This window comes from Hyaena hyaena, unplaced genomic scaffold (assembly GCF_003009895.1).
Source record: "Hyaena hyaena isolate Hyena2069 unplaced genomic scaffold, ASM300989v1 scaffold_692, whole genome shotgun sequence".
Lineage (NCBI taxonomy): Eukaryota > Metazoa > Chordata > Mammalia > Carnivora > Hyaenidae > Hyaena > Hyaena hyaena.
The window spans coordinates 56,297-80,230 of NW_024081325.1; the positions used below are offsets into that span (position 1 = coordinate 56,297).

The following is a 23,934-nucleotide window of genomic DNA, read 5'->3' on the forward strand; positions in this document are numbered from 1 at the left end:
TTGTTTTGAGAGACAGACGGGGGGCAGAAAGAGAGGAGGACAGTTTTTTAGTCAGTTTAAAACTTAACTGCTTAACCATTTAATTTTTTAAGTTGTGTGTGTGTGTGTGTGTGTGTGTGTGTGTGTGTGTGTGTATTACAGGGGAGTTTTAGGAAGCCTAGAGATCCACAGTAGAAATAATTGTACAACATCATGTTGCCTTCCTACCAGAAAAGTATTAAATTTTATAAAATATTTAAGATATACTTAAGTGAATGTTACAAAGGTGTCTTAAAGCTTTCACTAGTATGTCTCAACATAAACATTCTAAACCTCTGCATAATAATATAATTAATTGAATAGTTCTTCAAATTTGATATAATATTTTAATAAATGATACTATTAGAAGAAATAGGCCATATTGATTTATAAATAGATGGGGAGTTATTTCAAATTATGCAGGCATATCTTTCCTAAGTGGCATATTCTGTCACTATAATGATAGGATACAATTATGTATGTGGTCCATACACACCCATAATTAGACATACTAGTAGCAAAAGAAAGAAATGAAAAACAGGACTTAAATTTACTTTATCCATAGTATCATGTAAAACTTATAAACCAAAGCATAATATATACCTTGGAATTGGTAAAGAATTGTTATTTTTCTAAGAAAATAACATTATTTTTTCACTGTTTTTTGTTCTACTTGTAAAAATTTTTATCACAAAAATGACATAAAAATTAATATACCAATCCACATTTTTTAGAAAGTTGCCTTTGTATGGAGAAACAGCTTTTTAATTATTTAAACTGTGTTTGCTTTATAATCATAAATTCAATTCACCTATATAGAATTTCAGAATACCATATTAATAGTTGATTCTTTTAGTTGGTTAAAACAGAACTAAAACCATTATTTTCTTAACTCATAAGAAATACTTTTTATGAATCTGTTGTCAAGTGGTGATATAAACAAATCTTTCCAATTGGGCAAGTATTTTCTTATTAGGAATATAAACTTATACAATAATAACCCACTATATTATTCAATAAATGGATGAAATTTGCTGCAAAAAATACCAAGGCAAGGTTTAGATTTTTTCCCCTGAAAACAACAAAGTAGAAAGTAGAATTAGTTAAGTTAATGCATAAAATATTTCTAGTTACATTTAAATATTTTGCTGATGGTAAGCATTTTTGAACTCACTGTAGCTAACAAAAAGCCATCTTTCATAGAAACTCAAGAGGGGTATTTTTCTGTTGCCTCCAAGAATTTATCCATTCTTTGCTTCATCTAACAAATAACTACCATTACTTTGTCCGACGAATATTTGTTGAATGCATTCTGCTCATGGCAAGCACTGTTACAGACAGTGGGTATACTGTAATAATATGCTTTAATCTTTGAACTCCTGGAGTTTCCAATTTAATGGAGGAGAAATAAAATATACAAATAAGCATATAAATTTCAAGTTCCAAGTGCAACGAAGTAAAATGAAAAAGGGTAAGATGATAATGAATGCCAGAGAAGGAAATTACTATTTATATCAGGTGATGAGAACAAGTTTTTCATAAGTGACTATTAATCATAGGGCTAAAAGAAGAAAATAAAGGTATATTAAGGAGTTTTTTGGGAGAAGAGTATTCCAAATGAAGTAACAGAAGGTGAAAATAATGCTACAGTATTCTAGGTCAAAGGGTAAACCTTAGCAACTCAAGTGTAAAATATTACCAGATGTTACTTTTAGTATCTGGGGTACCTCTTGGAAAGGACTGGTATTGTGAAACTGATACATTCATAGGAGATCATTCATAGGAGTGGTACAATGAGAATGTGCAGGCATGGAAAATGTCATGGGATCAGGGCCTGATAGCATGATCAAGTGAAGAAAAATTACCTGCTTGGTCATCAAGCATGGTAAGTAAAGCAAGTTGATAACTAAAAATGGTCCACAATACTTGGGTTCCTCATGCAACTTTCAGACTCAAAGCTTGCTATGTGAAATAAGATTGTTTAATAATTAAAATTCTAAATTCCATTCCATACCAGAACTGCAAAGCTCTCTGTTCTAGATATAGCCAAGTATCAAAAGTGCACTGGCAAAATTCACTATCTGGAGCCTTCATAGCATACCTGTTAAATATTCTTTATAGGGGATGGTCCCAAAACTGAGTATTTGAACTACTAAAAATTTTTAACTATCATATTTATACATATTTTAATTATTTTATGCTATCAAAGTAAATGTACAAGTACCCAGTAGCTTGCAAAGCAAACTTATATTCTCTTTAACCATTAGATTGATTTTAATGCCTTCAGTTTGAGAATATGAATGAAAATAACTCATGAAAATGTGGACAATTTTCTCTCATGGCTTTATTTGTCATATTCATGTCACTGCAGCACAACCTGTCCTGAAGTAATTGCCTCTTTAATGAATAAGAAGCTAACTTAATTCCCTGTGATTAAAGGATTTTAGCAGGACTGCAAAAACTTTATTAGGCAGAAAGTCACCAGACTGTTCTAGCTAAACTTTTTATGAAATTTTATGGTTTTTAGAATCTAGATTAACATTTGGGGTTTGACCTTTCTGTTTTGGGTTATTTGGTGCTATTTTTATTGACATTAAAATTTAAAGCCAATATACCTTAGTTATAAATTGTCAGGCACTCTTCTCTTATTTGTTCACCATTTACTATGTGGGCATACCTAAATTTTGGCAAGAATACTATATAGTATTATGTCATGTGGCATCTATTTAAAAGAAGATATTCAACCTCTCCTTGCCAATGGACATATTATGAAAACAGGCTCAGTACATTTTCAGTGTTCTTCCATATTTTTCTAATATTTAAAAATATCCATGGTATATAATTATATAATCTGAAGTCAACTTTACACAAACATTGTAATCAGCCCAACACATTTTTTTAAAGGTGAGCTATTACTTACTTACTTACTTACTTATTAGTTATTAACTAAGCTCTAAGCCCAACATGGGGCTTGAACTCACAACCCTAAGATCAAGAGTCACATACTCCATTGACTGAGCCAGCCAGGCAAGACTAGATCAATACTTTTTTTTAGTCTTTGTCTTCCACATTCTGTAACTGTGATTATCCCACAAATAATATTGGCCTAAGATCAGAGAAATTGCTTTCTAGTCTCAACTCCACCATTTATTAGCATTATTAGCTTAGATTTCTCCAAGTCTCTTCTATACAATGAGCTGATAATAACTAACATGTAGAAACAAATGAGAGGTGCCTTGATGCCTTAGTTGGTTGAGAGTCAGACTTTAGCTCAGGTCATGGTCTCACAATTCGTGTTTTCGAGCCCTGTGTTGAGCTCTTTGCTGACAGCTGGGAGCCTGGAACCTGCTTTGGATTCTGTGTCTCCCTCTCTCTCTCTGCCCCTCCCCTGATCACACTCTGTCTCTCTCAAAAAATAAATAAACATTAAAAAATGTAAAATCAAAAAAGAAACAAATGAGATATCATTCATTAGAAATCATTACATGGTAGATGATAAACAAATGGTACTTTTCTTTTCACCTTCAACATTGAATAATTATTCTATGAAATGTTTTCCTTTACTAATTTCAATTTCTGTACCTGTACAATATATCTTACTAAATGTCTCTTATAAATACTCAAGAAAGATAAATCCCTCTGCTCTTTACACATTGCTTTCAGAACTTTGATCACGTCTTCCTAAAGTTTTTTTTTTAGTAATCTACTGACTTTGAAGATATTGGTCTTTGGAAAGTAAACTGGGTTATTACAGATTGGATCCTGAATTACAGCAAATCACTTCACTTTTATGAGATTTCAATTTATCACTTGTTAGTCTTGCTAACAATGTTTACCCATTTATGGCTTGATTCCATTTTAAAACTGAGGCTCTTTCTTAGAGCTGAAGTTTTCTTTAAAGTCTAGTTGATACCAGGTACTAGAGATGTTTGCAAAACAATCATTGTTCTTCCAGTGTTGGGAGGAATCGTATTTGAGAAAAGAAAAAGCAGAGCATAAATGTTTTAAATGATGATATTCTAATTATTAGCATTTTATATAATTAAAATAACAATTCACAGTAACATTTTATTGGCATTGTAAATCTTTACAGGTTAGCCAACATTATATTAAGTATTTATTATTAAACATGAAATATGTAAGCAAAGTAACACTGAAAATTAAATATAAATCATAATTTCAGTAAAGACTTACTTTGCATAATTTGCATTCTTTCATTTAACACATGGCTAATGTGCCTCAAAAGCACATATAACTGTTTAAAGGAAGATACTATTGAATTTGGTAAGCTTTTCTCCAAAATCAATGCTTTGTGAAGTTTTTAGTTATTTGATGAGCTTCACCTCATATATGATGATAAAATGAGGATATAATAAAATAATTATTGATACATTACTAAAAGTGTAGAAACTGTTGTTTCAAAAAAAAGTAAGAGAACTTATACAATAAAAATTCATTTCTCATTATGGAGGAATTCAGTGTAAGAATTAGTAGTCAAGCAGCTGTAAGAGAGGCTCTGCTACCACTTTGAATTCCTAAACCCCTGTGGGTTCTAGCTGATCAGACTATAGAAAAGAACAGCCTCATTAAACTGTTCTGGACAAGTAGTTTTTCCAAAACTCAGGCACTAAGCCTCAAATAATAGTGCAAAAAAATATAAAAAAGGTAAGTTAATTGTATGTCCAGGATGAAGAGAAGAAGACAGATATCGACAGTAGAGCTACCTCTGCCATACAAATAAAAATATGTCTAAAAGTTCATTTGCTGCAATATTAATGACTATTTTCCCAGATGTTGGGCTGACAGGTGCTTTACATTTTATTTTTATGCATTTTGGTATTCTCCACATCTTCCACAGTTAATGCTTATAATTTTATTACTAAATACAAATGCATCTCTCTCTTCTTTCCTCCTTCTCCCCCTTTTCTACACCTAGTTTTTTCTCCTTCTTGCTGAATTCACCCTTCTTGTGCTTCTCTTCCTCCTCCCCTCCCCTTCTTCTCCAACCCTCTCACTCTTTCTCCTTCTCTGCAGAAGAGACAGATTTCTTTCATAATTCATTTTAAGTTAATAGCATTTTTATTTTGTGTTATTTTTGGAACCCTTTTCATCCTTACAGTTGAAACTGCAACATTTTTTGACATTTCAGGAAGTGATAGGGAAAAGAGACTCTTCATTAACAATTAGCTGATGAACTGAACCATCTTGCACTTGAAGTTGCTAATTGACACCCAGACATATTGGACTTACCATCATTGAACTTGTTCTCAATCCAGTTCTCTCTGTCAGCTCAATTTACTCCCTACTCTATAAATTTTCTGTTGGGACTTAACTTACTCAATACATATACTACTAGATCATGAGTTCCTTCAAGATAAATAAATAAATAAATATATATATGTGTGTGTGTATATATATATATAATTTTTTAATTGGGTATATACTCAGTGCCTAAGTCAGGCACTGCTGTAAAACACACACGCACACGCACACACACAGTTATTGAACAGTAGGCTACATAGCAGCCATTTCATAAATATTTGAGAAGTGAATAAATAGGAGACATACCTCTGTGACTTAAATCATCCCTACATATGAAAATAATCTCTATATTTTATTTTATTTTATTATTTTTAAATCACTGTATTTTAAATGATAAGCTAAACATTCCAAAAACCTTAGAAACAGCTAAAAGTTTTATATAGGTTTTTTGGTCACATCTGAGTTTCTTGCAAAATTGCTACAAATATGCCCTCGTATATTAATCATGAAAGCTTCATACATCACGGTGAGTTGTTCTCACAACTAAAGTCTTAAGGATTTATAGTTTTCTGTTTTTTATCTGACTGTAAAATTTACTCTCTTAAGAAATACTTTAATATAGTCGTTGAGACTCTATTATTTTTTTTCCAACTAATTAAAGATGTGATGAGTCAAATAACAGCCTATGAGTCAAAAAGTGTCTTGCTTTCGGGGCGCCTGGGTGGCTTAGTCGGTTAAGCGTCCGACTTTCGCTTGGGTCATGATCTCGCGGTTCGTGGGTTCGAGCCCCGCGTCGGGCTCTGTGCTGGCTGCCAGCTCAGAGCCTGGAGCCTGTTTCAGTCTGTGACTCCCTCTCTCTCTGACCCTCCCCTGCTCATGCTGTCTCTCTCTCTCTCTCTCCTAGAAATAAATAAAACATTAAAAAAAAATTTAAAAAAAAAAAGTGTCTTGCTTTCTACACAGATGTAGTTAGTATTCTGGTGCTTTTAATATCCGTTTTTTTTTTTTGTTTGTTTGTTTTGTTTTTTTGACTGAAAAGAAATTTTCATACGCTAGAACTTAATTAAATTGAAAAGTTATAATTATATTTTTATATAAGAAATAATAAGTATAGATTTTAAAAAGAGCTGCTAATGAAGAAAAATGTTGAAAATACACAAGGTGTTAAACTTGATATCATTGATGATATTGATATTGATATTGATATTAATAATAGTTATTTTACTGAATTTTTATTTTCTAAAATAATAATTTAATTTTTTGTTTTTGTTTTTTGATGAGTTATGCAAAACTCTCAAATAAGAATTCTAATAAAAGTTGGGAGGTCTGAGTGGCTCAGTTGGTTAAGCAATGAATTCTTGGTTTCAGCTCAGGTCATGGTCTCATAGTTCATGAGTTTGAGCCCCGCGTGGGACTCCAAGCTGACAGTGCAGAGCCCACTTTGGATTCTCTCTCTCCCTCTCTCTCTTCTCCACCCCCACTCACTTTCTCTGTCTCTCTTGAAATGAATAAGCTTAAAAAATTTTTTTTGAAAGAATTCTGATAAAGGCATGATGAAAATAATATTTACTAGCAATAATAAAAAGATGAAAGAACAAACATCTCTAATTTATTACTTGCCTTTTCATTTTGGATATTAATTCCAACTTTCATATTAAGATAAATAACTAATATGTGTCACTCATAATATATTTCAGTTATTATACAATTATCTATGTGCTTATGATCATTTCACTTTTTCCTGAATGAAAATAACATTTTATGTTTAATGTAGAAAATAAATTCAGCATTTTGTCACTATGCTGACACTGCCCCATCACTTTTGAACGCTGTTAATTATTTACCTAATTTTATTTGTCTATTAAATAAAAGTATTCTCTTTTGTGTTATAAAATACCCTATGGGTTGTATCTTTAGTATAAAGAAGTAACATATCATATCTATCATATGGATTCAAAATAAATAACATAGATACAAAAGTACTCAATAAAATAGTAACAAATTGAATTTGGCAGCACATCAAAAAGATTTTGCACCAAGACCAAGTGGGGTTTATCCCAGGGATGAAAGATTGTTTTAACATATGCAAACCATTCAATAGGATATACCACATTAACAGAAAAAAAGATTAAAATGTCATCTTAACAAAAGCAGAAAAAGCATTTGAAAAGTTCAGTATACATATATATGTATGTATATGTATATATATGATAAAAACTCAAGAAAATAGCTATAAAAGGAAACCTCCTCAACACAATGAGATCATTTATTTTAAAAATCCTCAGCTTACATCATAATTAATGGAAAAAAAGTGAAAGCTTTTCCTCTAAAATTTTGTATAAGGCAAGAATGCTCACCCTCCCCACTCCTACATAAAATGGTACTGAAAGTACTAAGATGAGCAAGCAGATGAGAAAAAAGAAAAAGAAATAGAAGGCATTCAAATCGGAAAGTGAGAAGTAAAAGTATCTGTTTGCAAATGACACAATCCAATATGTAGAAAACTCTAAACACTCCAAAAAAAAAACCCCACTTAAAATTAATAAAGAAATTCAGCAAAGTTAGAGGAAACAGAATCAACATATAAAACTCAGTTGCATTTTTTTACACCAAGAAAAGAACATCAAGAAAACAATTCTAACTGATCCAAGTGCAGTGGTGTTTACAATTAATTAATCATAATCCATTACAGATTTATTTCTTCTTGACTCTCAGTGCTTCATTTGACCAGCCTTAGAAAAATAAAAGCAATCCCATTTATGAACAAATGAAAAAAATAAAATAGTTAGGAATAAACTTATCCAAGAAGGTGAAAGATGTACACCGAAAACTGTAAGCTATTGATGAAAGAAATTGAAGATACAAATAAATGGAAGGATATCCTGTGTTGACAGATTTGAAGAGTATTGTTAAAATGTCATACTACCCAAAGTGATCAATTCAACTTAATTCCTATCAAAATTCCAATGGCATTTTTCACAGAAATAGAAAAGCCAATTTCAAAATTTATATGGAACCACAAAAGATCCTAAATAGCCAAAGAATCTTGAGAAAGACTAAAGTTAAAGGCATCACACTTCCACTTACCACTAATTTTATAACAATGTCCTGAATATTGATAACAGTGGGCATGCTAATTGCAAGAGGGTTGGCTTTGGTGTTAGAGCCACGTTACTTCCCAAAGGAACCCTCTGCACATATCTCACCCCTCGCCACCACTGTCTTGACAGATCTTTTTATTCATTTTCTCTTTTGACTTCTGTTTTCTAAAACCTCTGTTTATTGGAGAAAATTAACTATGGGCAATTACAATTTTTCTGCACTTTCTTGTGTTTTTTTCTGCCTATAGTGGATTTCAGAGAGGGTCCAACTATGTAGTTTATTTGAGCCACGTTTTTGTGTGATGGCTTTCCACATTTGGTGATATTCGTAAGATTTTATGCAAAGTAAGATCCAAACATGCATACAATCTGTTCCTGGGAAGAATTTCTGCCATGATTACCTTTCTCTTTTTTCAATACTACAGAATTTACCGAAAGCCTCAGAAACTTGAATGTTCTTTTATTCCTATCACTTCAGTTTAGATTTCAAGGCAATCTTACAAGCTCTAATTTCTTTTTTCCATTGAAAAGGGCTAATCACTGCCTCAACCTCTCTTTCTCTATCATCTATCTGTCTATCTGTCTATCTATCTATCTATCTATCTATCTATCATCTATCATCTATCATCCATCTATCCAAATTGAGGTAGGTAACTTATTTGGTTAAAAATAAAAAATATACTTTATTAAAGATTATTTTATTTTATTTTGTAAGCAATCTCCACACTCAACGTGGGGCCCAAACTCACCACCTTGACATCAAGAGTCACGTGCTTTCCCAACTGAGGCAGCTGGGCTCCCCAGTAATGCAATATTCTCATTCAGTTAAGCACTTCTTACATATATTCTATTTTTGAAGAAAAAATTTGAATGCACAAGCAGCTCAGAGAAGGGATCACAATACAGTGAAATTAATTAATGTTTCTGGGAGGCTTGTGAACTATTTCAATAAATTACTCATTTAATTTAAATAATGCCATAATAATCATAAGCTAGCCAATATCCAACTGAGTAGAAACCTGTAAATAACTGTTAGAATACCAAAAGGGTATTTTTAAACCCTCAAACAAGAGAGAAATTTAACTTTGTTAAGTGTAAAAACCCACTTTGCCAATTTCAAAAGACACAGTTTTAATGCCCTGTGGACACTGTGAGGGCATTACCTACTAGAAAAGAAAACAAAACTTTCATTGAGAACAAATGTCAACAGAGAAACAATTTACTCATGTGCTTATCTCAGTGGGCAAATGTCAGCAAAGTTACTCACAATAAATATGCTTATCTCAAAACACTCTGGCCGCTTTCTCAGTGAATGTAATAAAAGCATTTTGGTTAAGAAAATGTTTTATTATACAGAAATATCCTGCACAGAATAGGACATTTAGTATCTGATTGAGTTGAAGAAACTAACACTTGCTATTATTACAATCAACCACCTCCCCAGCACTACCCTGATTCTAAACATTGTCAATTCTCTCCCTGTTTCTTGCATTTCTCGTCTGATTTTCTTCTCTTCACAAAATTTGTTAAAATCTGTGCTTCAACAGTGACAACCTAGACTCCCATCTTCTGATCTGTTTTGCAAACCATTATATATTTATTTCAGTGTTAAGAAACTAATATATGTTAAGTTCCTACTCTACTAGGTTCAATCAGAACTTTTTATAAAGGATGGACTTTAAAATCAATAAGGAGCAAGGGCCACCTGGGTGGTTCAATCAGTTGAGCATCGGACTTAGGCTCAAGTCAGGATCTCACAGCTCCTGAGTTTGAGCCCCATATTGGGCTAGTGGCTGTCAGCACAGAATCTGCTTGGGATCTTCTGTCCCCGCTCTGCTTCTTCCCCACTTCTCTCTCTCTCAAAAATAAATAAATCCTTTAAAAATTAATAAACACAACATTTATTACCATAATAACAATTTAATGTAATATTTTCTTCCTTATCCTTATTATATGTGTGTGAGTCTGCTTGGCAGAACATAGCTTTGCCAAGTATGAAAGCATCTTGCTTCCCCTCCATCTCCAGCAGTTAGACGTGTTTCTTAAAACTCTGTAAACAGTTATAATGAAGTATAACATGCATAGAAAAAAGTACATAATTTAGAAAAAAACTACATAGAAAAAAGCACAGTCAGTTAAGCGTCCGACGTTGGCTCAGGTCATGATCTCATGCTTTGTGAGTTTAAGACCCAAGTAAGACTTTTTCCTGACAGCTTGGAGCCTGCAGCTGCTTCAGATTTTGTTTCCCCTATCTGCCCCTCCCTTTGTCTCTGTCTCTGTCTTAAAAATAAAAACATTTTTAAAAAGTGTTTAACTTACAATTTTACAGTTTGAAGAAATATTACAGAGTGAATATGACCAGGTAAATGCTACTACAAAAGGTATAACTGCAACATAACTGCAGAATTCTCTTTTACCCTCTCCTATTATAGGTATTCCATCTATCCTGCCCCAATTTAACTACTGCCTTGATGTCAAACTCCATTCTTTAGTTCTGATTTTTTTAACCTTATATATATGGGAGCATGCAATATCTACTCTTTTTTTCATGGGTTTTTTTTTCACTCAGCATCATGTTTGTAAGTTTTATTCAGTTTGTTGAATATGTATGAAGACTTTTCATTTTCATTGCTGCCTGGTGTTATTAGGTTATGGAGTATGCCTGCTTTCGGCAGGAACTGATACTACAAAATATGGCTCACACTGTGAAAGGTAGGATTTTGTTTTGTTTTCTTTGATTTTAGTTTTATCTCAGAAAGTCATGAATCCTAAAGTCAAAATGTATAAAACATTAAAAGGATATTTAAACAGTATTGGGTAGTCAAAGACCCAATGTCTATTGTAGTTATCTTACTAAATTCCAAAGTAAAAGTGCTATTTTTCATTGTAAGAATTAATTTTTCAAAGATCATGATATTGAATTATTTTTAACAAAAGTGTTTCTACTTTTATAGAAAAGAAAGGATACATACAAAAACATATATGCACACACAAGAGTAAAGCATCTTTCATTTTATATGCAATAATTCAAATAATTTATTATAAACAAAATTTTACCTTTTAATAGAAGATGAAAGATATAAGAAGATAATTGTTTTTTTAAGAAATTTTATTTGTTTATTTTTAAATGTGTATTTATTTTGAGAGAGAGAGAGAGCGAGAGCACAAACGTGTGCCCATGGTTAAGGGGCAGAAAGAAAGGGAAAGAGAATCTCAAGCAGGCTCCACACTGTCAGCACAGAGCCAATGTTGGGCTCGATCGCACAAACCATGAGATCATGACCTGAGCCGAAATCTAGAATTGAATGTTTAACCAGCCAAATGAGCCACCCAGGTGCTCCAGAGATTAAAAAGATATTTGTAATCAAGTAAAATTTTTATTTAACTTATTCAATAATCCCTTTACTAAACATAGTGTTTCCAGAGACTATCATCTTTTAAGTATAATCTAAAGGTATACTTATTAATATTGCTAATTTATTAATATTTACAAAAAATAATCTTTTTCTATTACTTGACTACATTTAATAAGTACATTGACTCTTTTCATATAAGATTTATAATCAACTAATATAATAATCTAATAAACTAACTTATTTTCTTTTTTTCAGCAGTATCCATGCTAAACCAAATAATTTATTCTGAGCAAAATTTTAAATACTAAGAATACTGATCTCAGTTTCTATAATATATGTAAGATGTCAAAGATTTTCAGAAGCAGGTGTGGTTTATCTATACAATGGAATACTACATGGCAATGAGCAAGAATGAAATCTGGCCATTTGTAGCAACATGGATGGAACTTGAGGGTATTATGCTGAGTGACATAAGTCAGGCAGAGAAGGACAGATACCATATGTTTGCACATATAGGTGGATTAGGAGGAACTTAACGGAGGACCATGGGGGAGAAGAAGGGGGGAAATGGTAGGGGAGAGGGAGGGAGGCAAACCATGAGAGATTCTTGAATGCTGAGAACAAACTGAGGGCTTATGGGGGTGGGGGAGAGGCAAAAAGGGGTGATGGACATGGAGAAGGGCAATTGTTGGGATGAGCTCTGGGTGTTATATGAAAACCAACTTGACAATAAACTATTCATTAAAAAAAGAAAAAATTTTTAAAAATAAAGTAAAAAAAAAGATTTTCAGAAGCAACTTGAGACTCTTGTCCTTCCTTTTTCCTGGAATTCTAGTCAAGAATAACATTAACATGACCAAGAAAACTCTTAGAGGAACCAGGTAAATTAAAGGCAAGGTGAGGAAGTAGAGATTGTAGCCTGGGGGACACAAGAGACTATAAAACATGTTTGACAAATACATCACTTTGTGTGTTCTAGTTATACAATAAAACCATCCTGAGTCTTTATCTTGGGATTTTAACAAAGGAACTTTTCAATGCTTCTAAAGAGTAAATCAACAAGAGTAATATTAAGTTATTTGGGGGTCTAAGCATTTGTACGGATTAGCATTTTCATGTCACCTGCAAGGTGAAATTATTGGGTAGTAAAGTATGTTATGTTTATCTTTATAGGAAACCATCAACCTATTTTCCAAAGGGGCTCTACATTTGTTCTTTCTTACCAACTCCACATCTTCACTAGTATCAATTGTTTTAATGTTAGCCTCTGGAATGGTGTGTAATGGTATGATGTAGTGATTTTCATTTTCACTTCTCTAGTGACTAATGATTTTGAGCATTTTTTATGTGTCTGTTGGCCAACTGTGTATTTCCTTTGTAACATGTAAGAGATGCAGGCATTCATTATATATTCTAGTTACAGGTCTTTTATCAAACATAAGTGTGTAGATATTTTCTTCTCATTGCAAAAGTATACTATTGTAAGGCCTTTCCTTTTGGAAACTTTTTTGTTGGTTTGGTTTGGTTTGTTTGTTTTTTCTGTCCTAATACTTTATTAGTCACCTCTAGGCCTGTGCCTAGCTAGGTGGACTCCAGGGACAGGCTCACCATTGACCAGCTACCAGCTGGGAATATGAAACAGCCTTGGTCAAATCCTCCAGGGTCACTGCCTGTGGAGTCTGAAGAGGCAGGTCTGACCTTTCCTGGGTCAGCATGGGGTATTCTGGAAGGGGAAGAGGTGCAGGCCAACATCCCACGCTTTCCAGTTTTGTGCCAGCCTGGCTGTGTTTGGAGAAGTATTCCTTGCTGTTGTCCACGTTGGGCTTGATTGTGTTGCTTCCTGGCTTCCAGCCAGCAGCACGGACATCCCCCTGCTCATCGCTGTACTGGACGGAATTATCCAAGCTCATTCCTGTGCTGGAAGGCCTGGACCAGGTGCAGGAATGTCCTCGACTGAGTGTACCACAGGCAAATCATTGACAGTGATCTGGTGAAGGACACTCCTGTCATCAGTGATAATGAGGCCTCTGTACCAATGCCTTCAATCCTCCTTCAGCACACCATAATCTTGGGACAAGCTTCTGGATACATCTGTCAGCAGAGGACTGTTCAGACGGCCCCAGATGCCTTCCTTCCTGGGCATGTTGATCCCTCCCAAGTGGATCAACTGAGAGTCGACAAAGACACCCATCACCTCACAGCCCCGCCTGCATAAATCCTCAGCATGTTTGCTGAAAGCGATGACCACGTAGTCAGAAAACTTCATTTCCTTGAAGGCATCATCCACCATGGCGGTGGCCTGGAAATTCAGGGCAGGCTTTTCTCTGTGTTGCCAGAGGTCAGCACTGAAAGCCCCGTGGGCAAAAACAAGGACACACACACTGGAAGACGCACAAACATGCCTTCTCAGAGCCCCCTTCTTGGAATTATTTTAATGCTATTACAGTTTCTACTTTCTTTATAGACATTATTTAAAATAGTTTAAATTTAAACTTAAACCTAAATTCCAAATCAATTACTATGTGTGTGTAAAAATGACTGTCTTTTTAGATAATTTAATTAGTTTTGTGTTGTATGCTATTAAAATCCACTGTGTTGAGATTTTTAACTGATACATACATACATACATACATACATACATACATACACAAGGTTATTCTCAGCTACTTTGTTGCAAACCTGAATTTATCTCTAGACATGCCTGAACCATGATGCTGATTCATGGCCAATAGAAGATGACAGGTGCTGCTTTGTGATTAAAATAGTTCTGTAGCCAAGTTTGAAACATATCACGAGCCAGGCTGTATCTAACTTATATATACACACATATATGTAATATATTTATATAATTTTACATATTAATATAATACACATGTATGTATTATATCTGTAATATAAATTTCAATCTTAAAGTATCCATTATCTTTTAGTTGTTTGAGCTAACTTTTAGTTTTAGATTTTGTGTTATTGAGCCAGATCATGTAGCCAAGTTTGGACTGTAAAACCAGATAGCATACAAAATACCCATTCTCAGATGAGACTGTAGCTTCTGAGGCCCTGATATCTATCTTGGTGGTTTACGGCCCATAGATAAAGTGTGTTCTGTGCCAATGAGGTGACAATTTGAAAGCTGTTTTTGAATGTCTCACTCTTGCCTGATAATTGCCTGTGCTTTTCTCCTCCTAGAACAAATATCCTTCAGATTGATGTATAGTCTGAGAGTGTTTAAATCCCTCCAATAATACAAAAAGGTGTAATTATTATACCTGGCATAGCCTATTGCCATATTTTTGTGTATTTGGTGCATAATATTTGTTGAACAAGACAATTCCAAATGAGGTTGGTATGAAATTGAAACTTAGGTTATACTTGATAACAGATTTCTAATCAGAGAAAATTATTAAATATGCCATTTTATATGGTTTTTCTCATTTGTTTTGCAGGTCTAATAATATTCTATGAAAATAAATGTTAAAAGTATTTTAATCCTACATATTTTACTTTGATTTTAAATATTGATTATATCAAGAATACATATTTATAAATATGAACAACAGTTAAATGATAGTCAATTAATAATCTTTTTGATAATTTTCTAGAAGTTGTGTGTTTTTGTTTTTGTTTTCTAGAGAGAGAGAGAGAGTGTGAGCAAGGGAGAAGAGTAGAGGGAGAGAGAATCTCAAGCAGGCACCATGCTCAGCATGAAGCCCAATCAAGGACTCAGTCCCACGATCCTGGGAACAAGACCTGAGCCAAAATGAAGAGTCAACACTGACTGAGCCACCCAGGCACCCATAGTACAGGTATTTTTTTTAAGAAAAATAATACATTTATTCAGAAATCAAATGTATCATGGCTTCCATCTTCACATGATTGCTGTTTTTCCTCTCATTCCATTCACCTCTTTCCCTTAATTTTACTGTGTTTGCAAACTAAATATTCTGAACTAGTTACCGTTCAGAAAAAACAAACAAAGGAAATCACCTTAGAAGTTAGTTTAATTAAAAAGATTTAGAGTGTTTAGGGTCCCAAATTTATCAACCATTGTCCACAGAATATAGTAGGTGAGTGGATTTTGAAGACCTGAAGTCTGTGCTTGAACCCAGTCTGCAGGTGGTGACAAGTTCTGTGACTTTGAACAAATTATCAAACCATCTAAATCCAGTGTTCTCAATTATAAGATGGTAATAATTTTATTTTAGAGGATTAGATGATATAATATATATATATTGCTTTGTTATTTTCTGGTGCACAGTAAACAATTACAAAGTATTAGCTATTTTTTTATTATACTAATTTTCCAGGCCTCACTGTGCTTTCTGGAAAAATAAAATTCTGTTCTAAGACTCTTTTCTTGCCTATCTCATTATTTATTCTTTTGTCCAAATTTTTCACTGTTCATTTTTTAAGTTTGATTATTTATTTTGCAAGAGAGAGAGTGAGAGAGAAAATATGTGTGCAGGTGGGGGAAAGGCAGAGAGAGAAGGAGAGGGAGAGAATCCCAAGCAGGCTCCATACTGTCAGCACAAAGCACAACACTGGGCTCACTCCCATGAACTGTGAGATCATGACTTGAGCCGAGATCAAGAGTTGGTCACTTAACCAAATGAGCTGTCCAGCAATCCCAATTTTTCACCATTCTTAATAGAATGACTTCTATGCATGTATATTATCTTATACTCGATTCTGAATAAGCTAATTGTTAAATTCTGAGGTCTTTCCCTTTCTTTCTAACTAACATTTGTAGGCTGTTATTGAAAATAATCATGCCTTTTATTGTTTTCTTTAGGGCATTGCTATTATCCATTTTGCTGCGGCTTTTCTAACTAGACACCTAGGGCCAGCATAACTTGCAATTGGGCTTTAATTTTGTTGTGTGCAATTGAACCAAAACAATAGGCTACCAATATCATAGAGCAGAGGCTATTTTTATTTTCTTCTATTCCCCAATATTTATCAGTATCCTAACACAGTGCTTGGAACATAGTAACTGTAAAATACTTGTTAAACATATGGATGAAACTAGCATACCTAGAACACTAATTTTGAGAGGATCTGTAAAAAAAATGTTTCTGGTTTTTCAAAGTTATTCTTTTAGGCTTCTTTGAATATATTATAGAAACTTTTATAGATATAGATATAGGTAAATTTGCCAATGTAAATTACCTAATCAATTTGAATAAATATTTTAATTTTTAAAAATATACAATGAAATACTGTTAATAATTTGAAGTTGATATTAACTTAGTTATTTACTGTGTGCAGTGAACTATCTTGTTTTACTTAATTAGTTCACATAATACTTAAAATGATATCATGATCCAGTTTATATTAAGCTCATTTTACAACAATGCATAGTTGTTTATCAAAGTTTATACGGTTAGAACTGTGATTTAAACTTAATTTCCTATGACTTCAAATTGCTCAAAACCTTAGTCACTTTACTACAGATTTCTTTAATTGCTTCTAAAAATGAATTCATTTGGATCATCTCATCCAAATATTTTGAATCTGTACACACTCATCAATAGCTAGAAAAAAAAGGTATTTTTGCTAAAGCTGCATTGTTATTTTTTTAAATACATTATTATTTTTAATATGAAGGTAAATGTCCTTTTAGTCTGTAGGTTTTTGTTGGTCTTAGTTTTTGTGACATTGTTTTTAATCAAAGAAAAAATATCTTTTGTACCAAAGTGGAAAGCATAGCAGTATTTAGTGAATTATAAATGCTAGGATGATGCATTTCTTTCTTACTTTTTTTTAAACCACTTATTATTTTTTAATATTTTATTTATTTCTGAGAGAGAGAGAGCATGAGCAGGGGAGGGTCAGAGAGAGAGGGAGACATAATCTGAAGCAGGCTCCAGCTCTGAGCTAGCTGTCAGCGCAGAGCCTGACATGAGGCTCGAACTTATGAACTGTGAGATAATGACCTCAGTCAAACTTGGACGCTAAGCCAGCTGAGCCACCCAGGAGCCCCTCTTTCTTACTTTTTAAACCAGAACATAGTATTTATAAATATTAAAGTACATAATTATTTTGCAGCACTATTTAATAGGAGTTTCTCTTTACTGACCCAGATTATTTTAGAGAACTTTTCATTTATCTTTAAAAAAAATTTCATCTTGACCTAAATGGGACAGAACATTTTACATAGCACAGTGCCCTGCTTCCATTATTAGAGTGGCAATATACCAAACTCCACATCAGAGAAGCTAAATGCATTTTTAAACCAGGAAGCAAGCTGGATTTCCATTAGTAATTATAAAAATGATGACCAACTTGAATGAGGAAAGTAAAAGGTGGATCTCTATCATATTTTCTGATTCTCTCATAATTTAAAGCAACTGTACATTAATTTTACATAATTTTTCCATTTCTCATACCTAACCTTTGTCTCAGTTTACTAGTCTCTTAAAGCAATAATAATAATGTCATCCAGTGTTGTAAGAAACGTACTAAGTGCTTCAGTAGTAGCAGCCATGGTAATAATAGCAGAAATAGGAGCAGTGGTGGGCAGTACTGGTAGTTATTCAGCAGGAAAGGAAACAAAGTACTTTATATCCAATGCTCAGGGAGTGGCACTTAAAAATATTTACAAAACAATCTTTGTGGTGTTGCATCACAATGGAGTATAGGGTTTGGGAAGGAGGGAGTCCTTTCTCACCCAGTTTTTTGCCTTTAATGTAGGGAACTTTGGGAAGAGAGGGAGTTTCTTGCACTAAAAATAAGTCTTCCTTTAAAAAATGTGTGCTGCATAAATAGCGTAAGAGGATTCACTGGGCTTCTTCGGAGCTGTTATGAATATTCTTGAGGTTCATTAGGCTCCCAACATGCTGTTAAAGTGCTGTAGAACCCAGAGACTGTGGTGCTTACTTGGCTCAAAGCGCAGGTGTAGAAGAACCACTCAATTTTCTCATGAAGTGAAAAAAAACTGCTCAGACTCAACAGTCTGATTATGAGCTTAAAAAAAAAAAAAAAAGGAAAAAAGGAAAAGAAACTACCACATCCTAAGAAGATATTACTTTAATTTTATTTGACCCTATTGTTACAAGTTTTGTAAATTGTAAGCTGGAAGCAAAACTATCCTTGGAACAATATCCTAGACATTCTACACTTGTAATACATGGCAAATATGTTTTAGTTTGACTCTTCTTAAGTGAGAGTCAATAGATCAGAAATTTAAAGTGAGAGATTGAATAAAGATTAAATAATTTTTAGCCTATAAGTATAAAAGTTTAGGAACTAAAGATGTCATGGCTAGATGATATATAGTATACAATATAGGACTCGAGACTTGCTACTCGAGACCAGACTCTTATCAGCTCAGTAAAATAAAGAAAAAGAAAAAAAGAAAACTGTGTGGGACATTACTTGGCAAAAAGTACTTGCTTTTCTTTTTATTTGCCTTTCAGAAATTTAAAGTTAGTTTTCAATGACATATGCTTTTAGGAAAAGAATTTTAGTTTAGATCACAATGGTACTCACAGAACATTCTTTTAATCCTGGTAAAATCACGGTATTCTTTTTTTGGAGGAAATACTGAGGGTCATGTAGTCCAATTCACCCCAGGGCTAGCTTCTCTTCTACATCCCCAAGGAATTGTTAGTCAGCTACTATGTGACAACTTACATACTGCCCTACCTTATATCATAGCATATTCCATAGTTATTCTTTTTAGAAAATAAAATTAAGAAAGGAACAATGTTGGGTCATAAGATAGCTCTATTGTTAATTTTTTGAGGAACCTCCACACTGTTTTCCACAGTAGTTGCACCAGTTTGCATTCCCACCAACAGCGTAAGAGGGTTCCCCTGTCTCCACATCCTCGCCAACATCTGTTGTTGTCTGAGTTCTTAATTTTAGCTATTCTGACCAGGGTAAGGTGGTATCTCAGTGTGGTTTTGATTTGTATTTCCCTAATCATGAGTGATGTTGAACATCTTCTCTGTTGGAGATGTGTCTGTTGGCCATCTGGATGTCTTCTTTGGAAAAGTGTCTATTCATGTCTTCTGCTCATTTCTTCCCTGGATTATTTGTTTTTTGGGTGTTGAGTTTAATAAGTTCTTTATAGATTTTGAATACTAACTCTTTATCTGGTATGTCATTTGCAAATATCTTCTCCCATTCCATTGGTTGCCTTTTAGTTTTGTTGATTTTGTTTTCCCTTCACTATGCAGAGCTTTTTACCTTAATGAAGTCCCAACAGTTCGTTTTGGCTTTTGTTTCCCTTGCATCCAGAGACATGTCTAATAAGTTGGTGTGGCTGAGGTCAGAGAGATTGGTGCCTATTTTCTCCTGTAGGATTTTGATGGTTTCCTACCCTCTGACCAAGCAATTGCACTGCCAGCTATATTTCCAAAAGATACAAAAATGCTGATTTGAAGGAGCACATGCACCCCAAGGTTTATAGCAGCACTATCAATAATAACCAAATTACTGGAAGAGCCCAATGTCTACCAACTGATGAATGGATAAAGATGTAGTACATATATACAATGAACTATTACTCAGTGATCAAAAACAATGAAGTCTCGCCATTTGCAACAATGTGGATGGAACTACAGTGTATTATGCTAAGTGAAAGAGTCAGTCAGAGAAAGACAAATATACGATTTCACTCATATGTAGAATTTAAGAAACACAACAAATGACCATACGGAAAGGAAAGGAAAAATAAGATAAAAACAGAGAGGAAGGCAAACCATAAGAGACTCTTTAATGCAGAGAATGAACTAAAGGTTGCTGGAGGAGAAGTGGGTGTGGGGATGGGCTAAATGAGAGATGGGCATTAAGGAGGGCACTCATTGTCATTGTGATAAGCACTGGGTGTTATATGTAAGTAATGAATCATTAAATTCTACCCTTGAAACCAATACTATACTGTATATAAACTAAACTGAATTTTTTAAAAGGTAAAAAATAAGGAACAATGCAAGAATGTATAACAATGTTAATAATTGACCATAATATATTTCAACTTTCATCACACCATCTTGATGCAAACAACTACATCTATCTTTCCATTTATGTCATTTTTGCTTTATAACTTTTAATAAAATTTCATAATTTTCTTATATATATACCCTGTGCTTTTTGATTGAATCTATTTCTGTTTAGGGTTTGTTTTGTTTTTTACTAGCTACGAACAAGGTTTTTGTTTTTTTTTTAATTTCTACTAGCAATAAAAATAAGCATTTCCTTTATTTTAAATGTTCATAATATATTTTCACAATCCAGTTTAGCAGTCATCTATCAGGAACCTTGAATATGTCAATGTTGTCTGTCTGGATGCAGCGTTTGTATTTCACCTAGCATGTGGAAAATAAATGTACTCACTCCACAAATAAATTATTTTAAGTAACTCTGAAATATAAGGCACTGTGCTAGACAATAGCAAGGATAAAAAGAAATAACAGATATGTTTACTCATTCTAGGAGTAATTTGCTACTAGTGGGATTAAAAAATACAGAAAACAGTAGAAAAATAAGCTAAAAAAATATGCTACAGACCACATGGCTGGAACAGCTACTTTATAATATAAAATTTGGGAAATTTGGGGACTTGAATTTGGGAGTTGAATCAGCAACAAAAATATATTATGTATCTAACATGTATTAAGATTGAAATACAGGGGCGCCTGGGTGGCTCAGTTGGTTGAACATCCCACTTCAGCTCAGGTCAGGATCTCAAGGTTCGTGGGTTTGAGCTCCACGTTGGGGTCTGTGCTGACAGCTCAGAGCCTGGAGCCTATCTTCAGATTCTGTGTCTCCCTCTTTCTCTGACCTTCCCCTACTCATGCTCTCTCTCTCTCCCTCTCTCTCAAAAATAAATAAAACATTAAAAAAATTTTAAATAAATTTCTTAAAAATAAGATTGAAATACATTTATATCTCTGAGTCTAACAATAACCTGCTAAATAGATATCACTACTTATAAACCTAGAAACTTAGGTTGCCTGGGCAACATAACCTCATGGCCAGATTGTGATTCGGGTTTCATAAAGTAATGTAGGAAAGTTTCATGGTGAAATTAACCTTACCTAATAAACAGGAGTAAGGTATATACAGAGAGAATTTCAGAGCATATTATTTTACTTGCGAATAAAATATTTTCTGATGAATCATTTAATTATTTACTAATATAATCATAATTTTACTGAATCTTTCATATATATGTTACACATATATGTTCATTATATATGTGTACATTTTATATATGTGTATATATAAATATATATATAATGTGTATATATATATATGTATATATATAAAATGGTTCTAATTCTGCTAAAGGTTGATCCTGTAAATGGGAGGTGAAGGGTGGGAGCAGAAATAGTCTATAAGATTGTCATTCCCAAGGGCTTGTCTTATTCATCTTCAAATACCTTAATCCTGTCAAGGGGCATTCTTATTAATTATTTGCTGATTAAATGCCTGAACTCACATGACTAAGTGAGACAGATACAGAAACAAATTTAATAGGATGTTAGGGGCAGAATGTGCAGGTTGTAGTGCGGTCACAAAGGAAGAATTATATAATTTGAAGAGTTTAGTAAAGGTAAAAAATGAGTTGAATGTTGATGGATGAGTAGTTGCTGGCCAGTAAATAAAGTCATTTTGGACATTAAGAATAATCCTGCAAAGGTGCCTGAGCCATTAAAGAAGGTGGTGCCCTACAGAACTGCAGATATTTTGATAAGGTTGGATTAGAAAACTCTGGAGTAAAGTAAAGAAAGCCCAGCTGGGCACTGGGAGTATCCCCATCACAGAAGCCCTGGTATAATGTACAAAGAAGCTTGGGCTTCATCCTCTAGGGAACTATAATCCAATGAAGATTTTTCAGCAAGGGGGTAATATGGTAATCTTGCATTTTAGAAAAAGCACTCTGGCAACCATGGAAAAAGTAAATGGAGAAAAGCAAGTTAGGAGGCAGAGGGACAATCTTGGAGAATATGACAATACTTGAGAAAAGAACAAAATGGGAGTCTGAACTAAGGCATCAGCTGTGGAGCTGAAAGTGAAACCATGAACAAAAGGTGACGCTTGTAGCAACAGGGATAAAAGCATACTAAAAGTGAAAAGCTAGATCCCAAGTTTATTTCCTAACTGATTGAGGTGGAGTAAGTATAATCAGTAAAAGAAAAAGAGAGTAGGGAGCTATGTATGGCATTTTTATTGGCGTTGTCAAGGAAGCATTAGGTTACAGAGGACAAAAACTTTTGAAGATGCAATGGGCAAAGTAAATAATCTTTAAAACCTCCTCAAAAAGGTGGTATTTGAAACATGGAGGAAAACAAGTAAAAAAAGTGAAGAGTGCATTAGAACAGGACAAGGAAAGGTCTTAGGGGAGAATAGGGAGTACAGTAATACATAAAAGAAGGAAGCAAAGAAAGAACGTCCACTGAGTGAGACTGAAAATTAATAATAAGAGAGAAAGTAGGAGATAAGGAAGAATATGCTGTACTGGAAGCCAAACAACGGCATTACTGTGGGATTACGATTTTAAAATCTCACAAGGCATCTACTGACCAAACCTTAGGCAGTAATAATACGTATGATTAAGACATCTGAAAGTGAAATTCTGTGTGCCGAGAATACTTGAAATCTCCTTTTTTCAGGCTAAAATCCACTAACATATCATTGATTTGCTAAGTCCTCTGAGATTAAATGGGATCCCTTTGATCATTACTAAAATAGCATAAAAATAGAAGAGACTCCACCATCTCAGATGCCTAACATCATCTCATTAAGTAATGGGATTATCAGTTGCTTACAGAAAAGTAAGAACAATAGAATATGATTAAATGGCAAAATATGTTAGACAAGTAAGTGCTGTAGAAATCCCAGGGCCCGAGAAGTCCATTTCAAATGCATCACCTTGAACAAAAACAAAAAATGAATGCCATGGCTTCCTTGGGAGTAGTGTTCAGTGGAATTACTGGGTAGATCTCTGGTACTTGTGGGTTGAATAAGCGAGCTAAGCAGAAAAACACAGTGGAAGACAGTGAAAGTATAGGAAAGCATAGTTCTGAGTAATGACTTTTAGTTCCAAATATACCAACAACTTCTTATCTCCATTAAAATCAGCACACCATGTATGAAAGGAGGATAAATCTGCATGGATTCTTGAAACTTGATACATTTTGCACAGTATACACAAACAAGATTAAAAATATAATGCCAAGGCTGGCAAT

The 23,934-nt window shown here is 33.7% G+C and overlaps 1 protein-coding gene across 1 annotated transcript; it reads right to left on the bottom strand.

The window, feature by feature from the left end:
- Positions 1-13,341: 13,341 nt before the first annotated feature.
- Positions 13,342-18,221, bottom strand: LOC120220372 (peroxiredoxin-2-like). The gene is given in 3 exon segments (XM_039217447.1): positions 13,342-13,651; positions 13,684-14,118; positions 18,145-18,221. Coding segments are annotated over 3 exon segments (822 nt in total).
- Between the last annotated feature and the right edge of the window lie 5,713 nt (positions 18,222-23,934).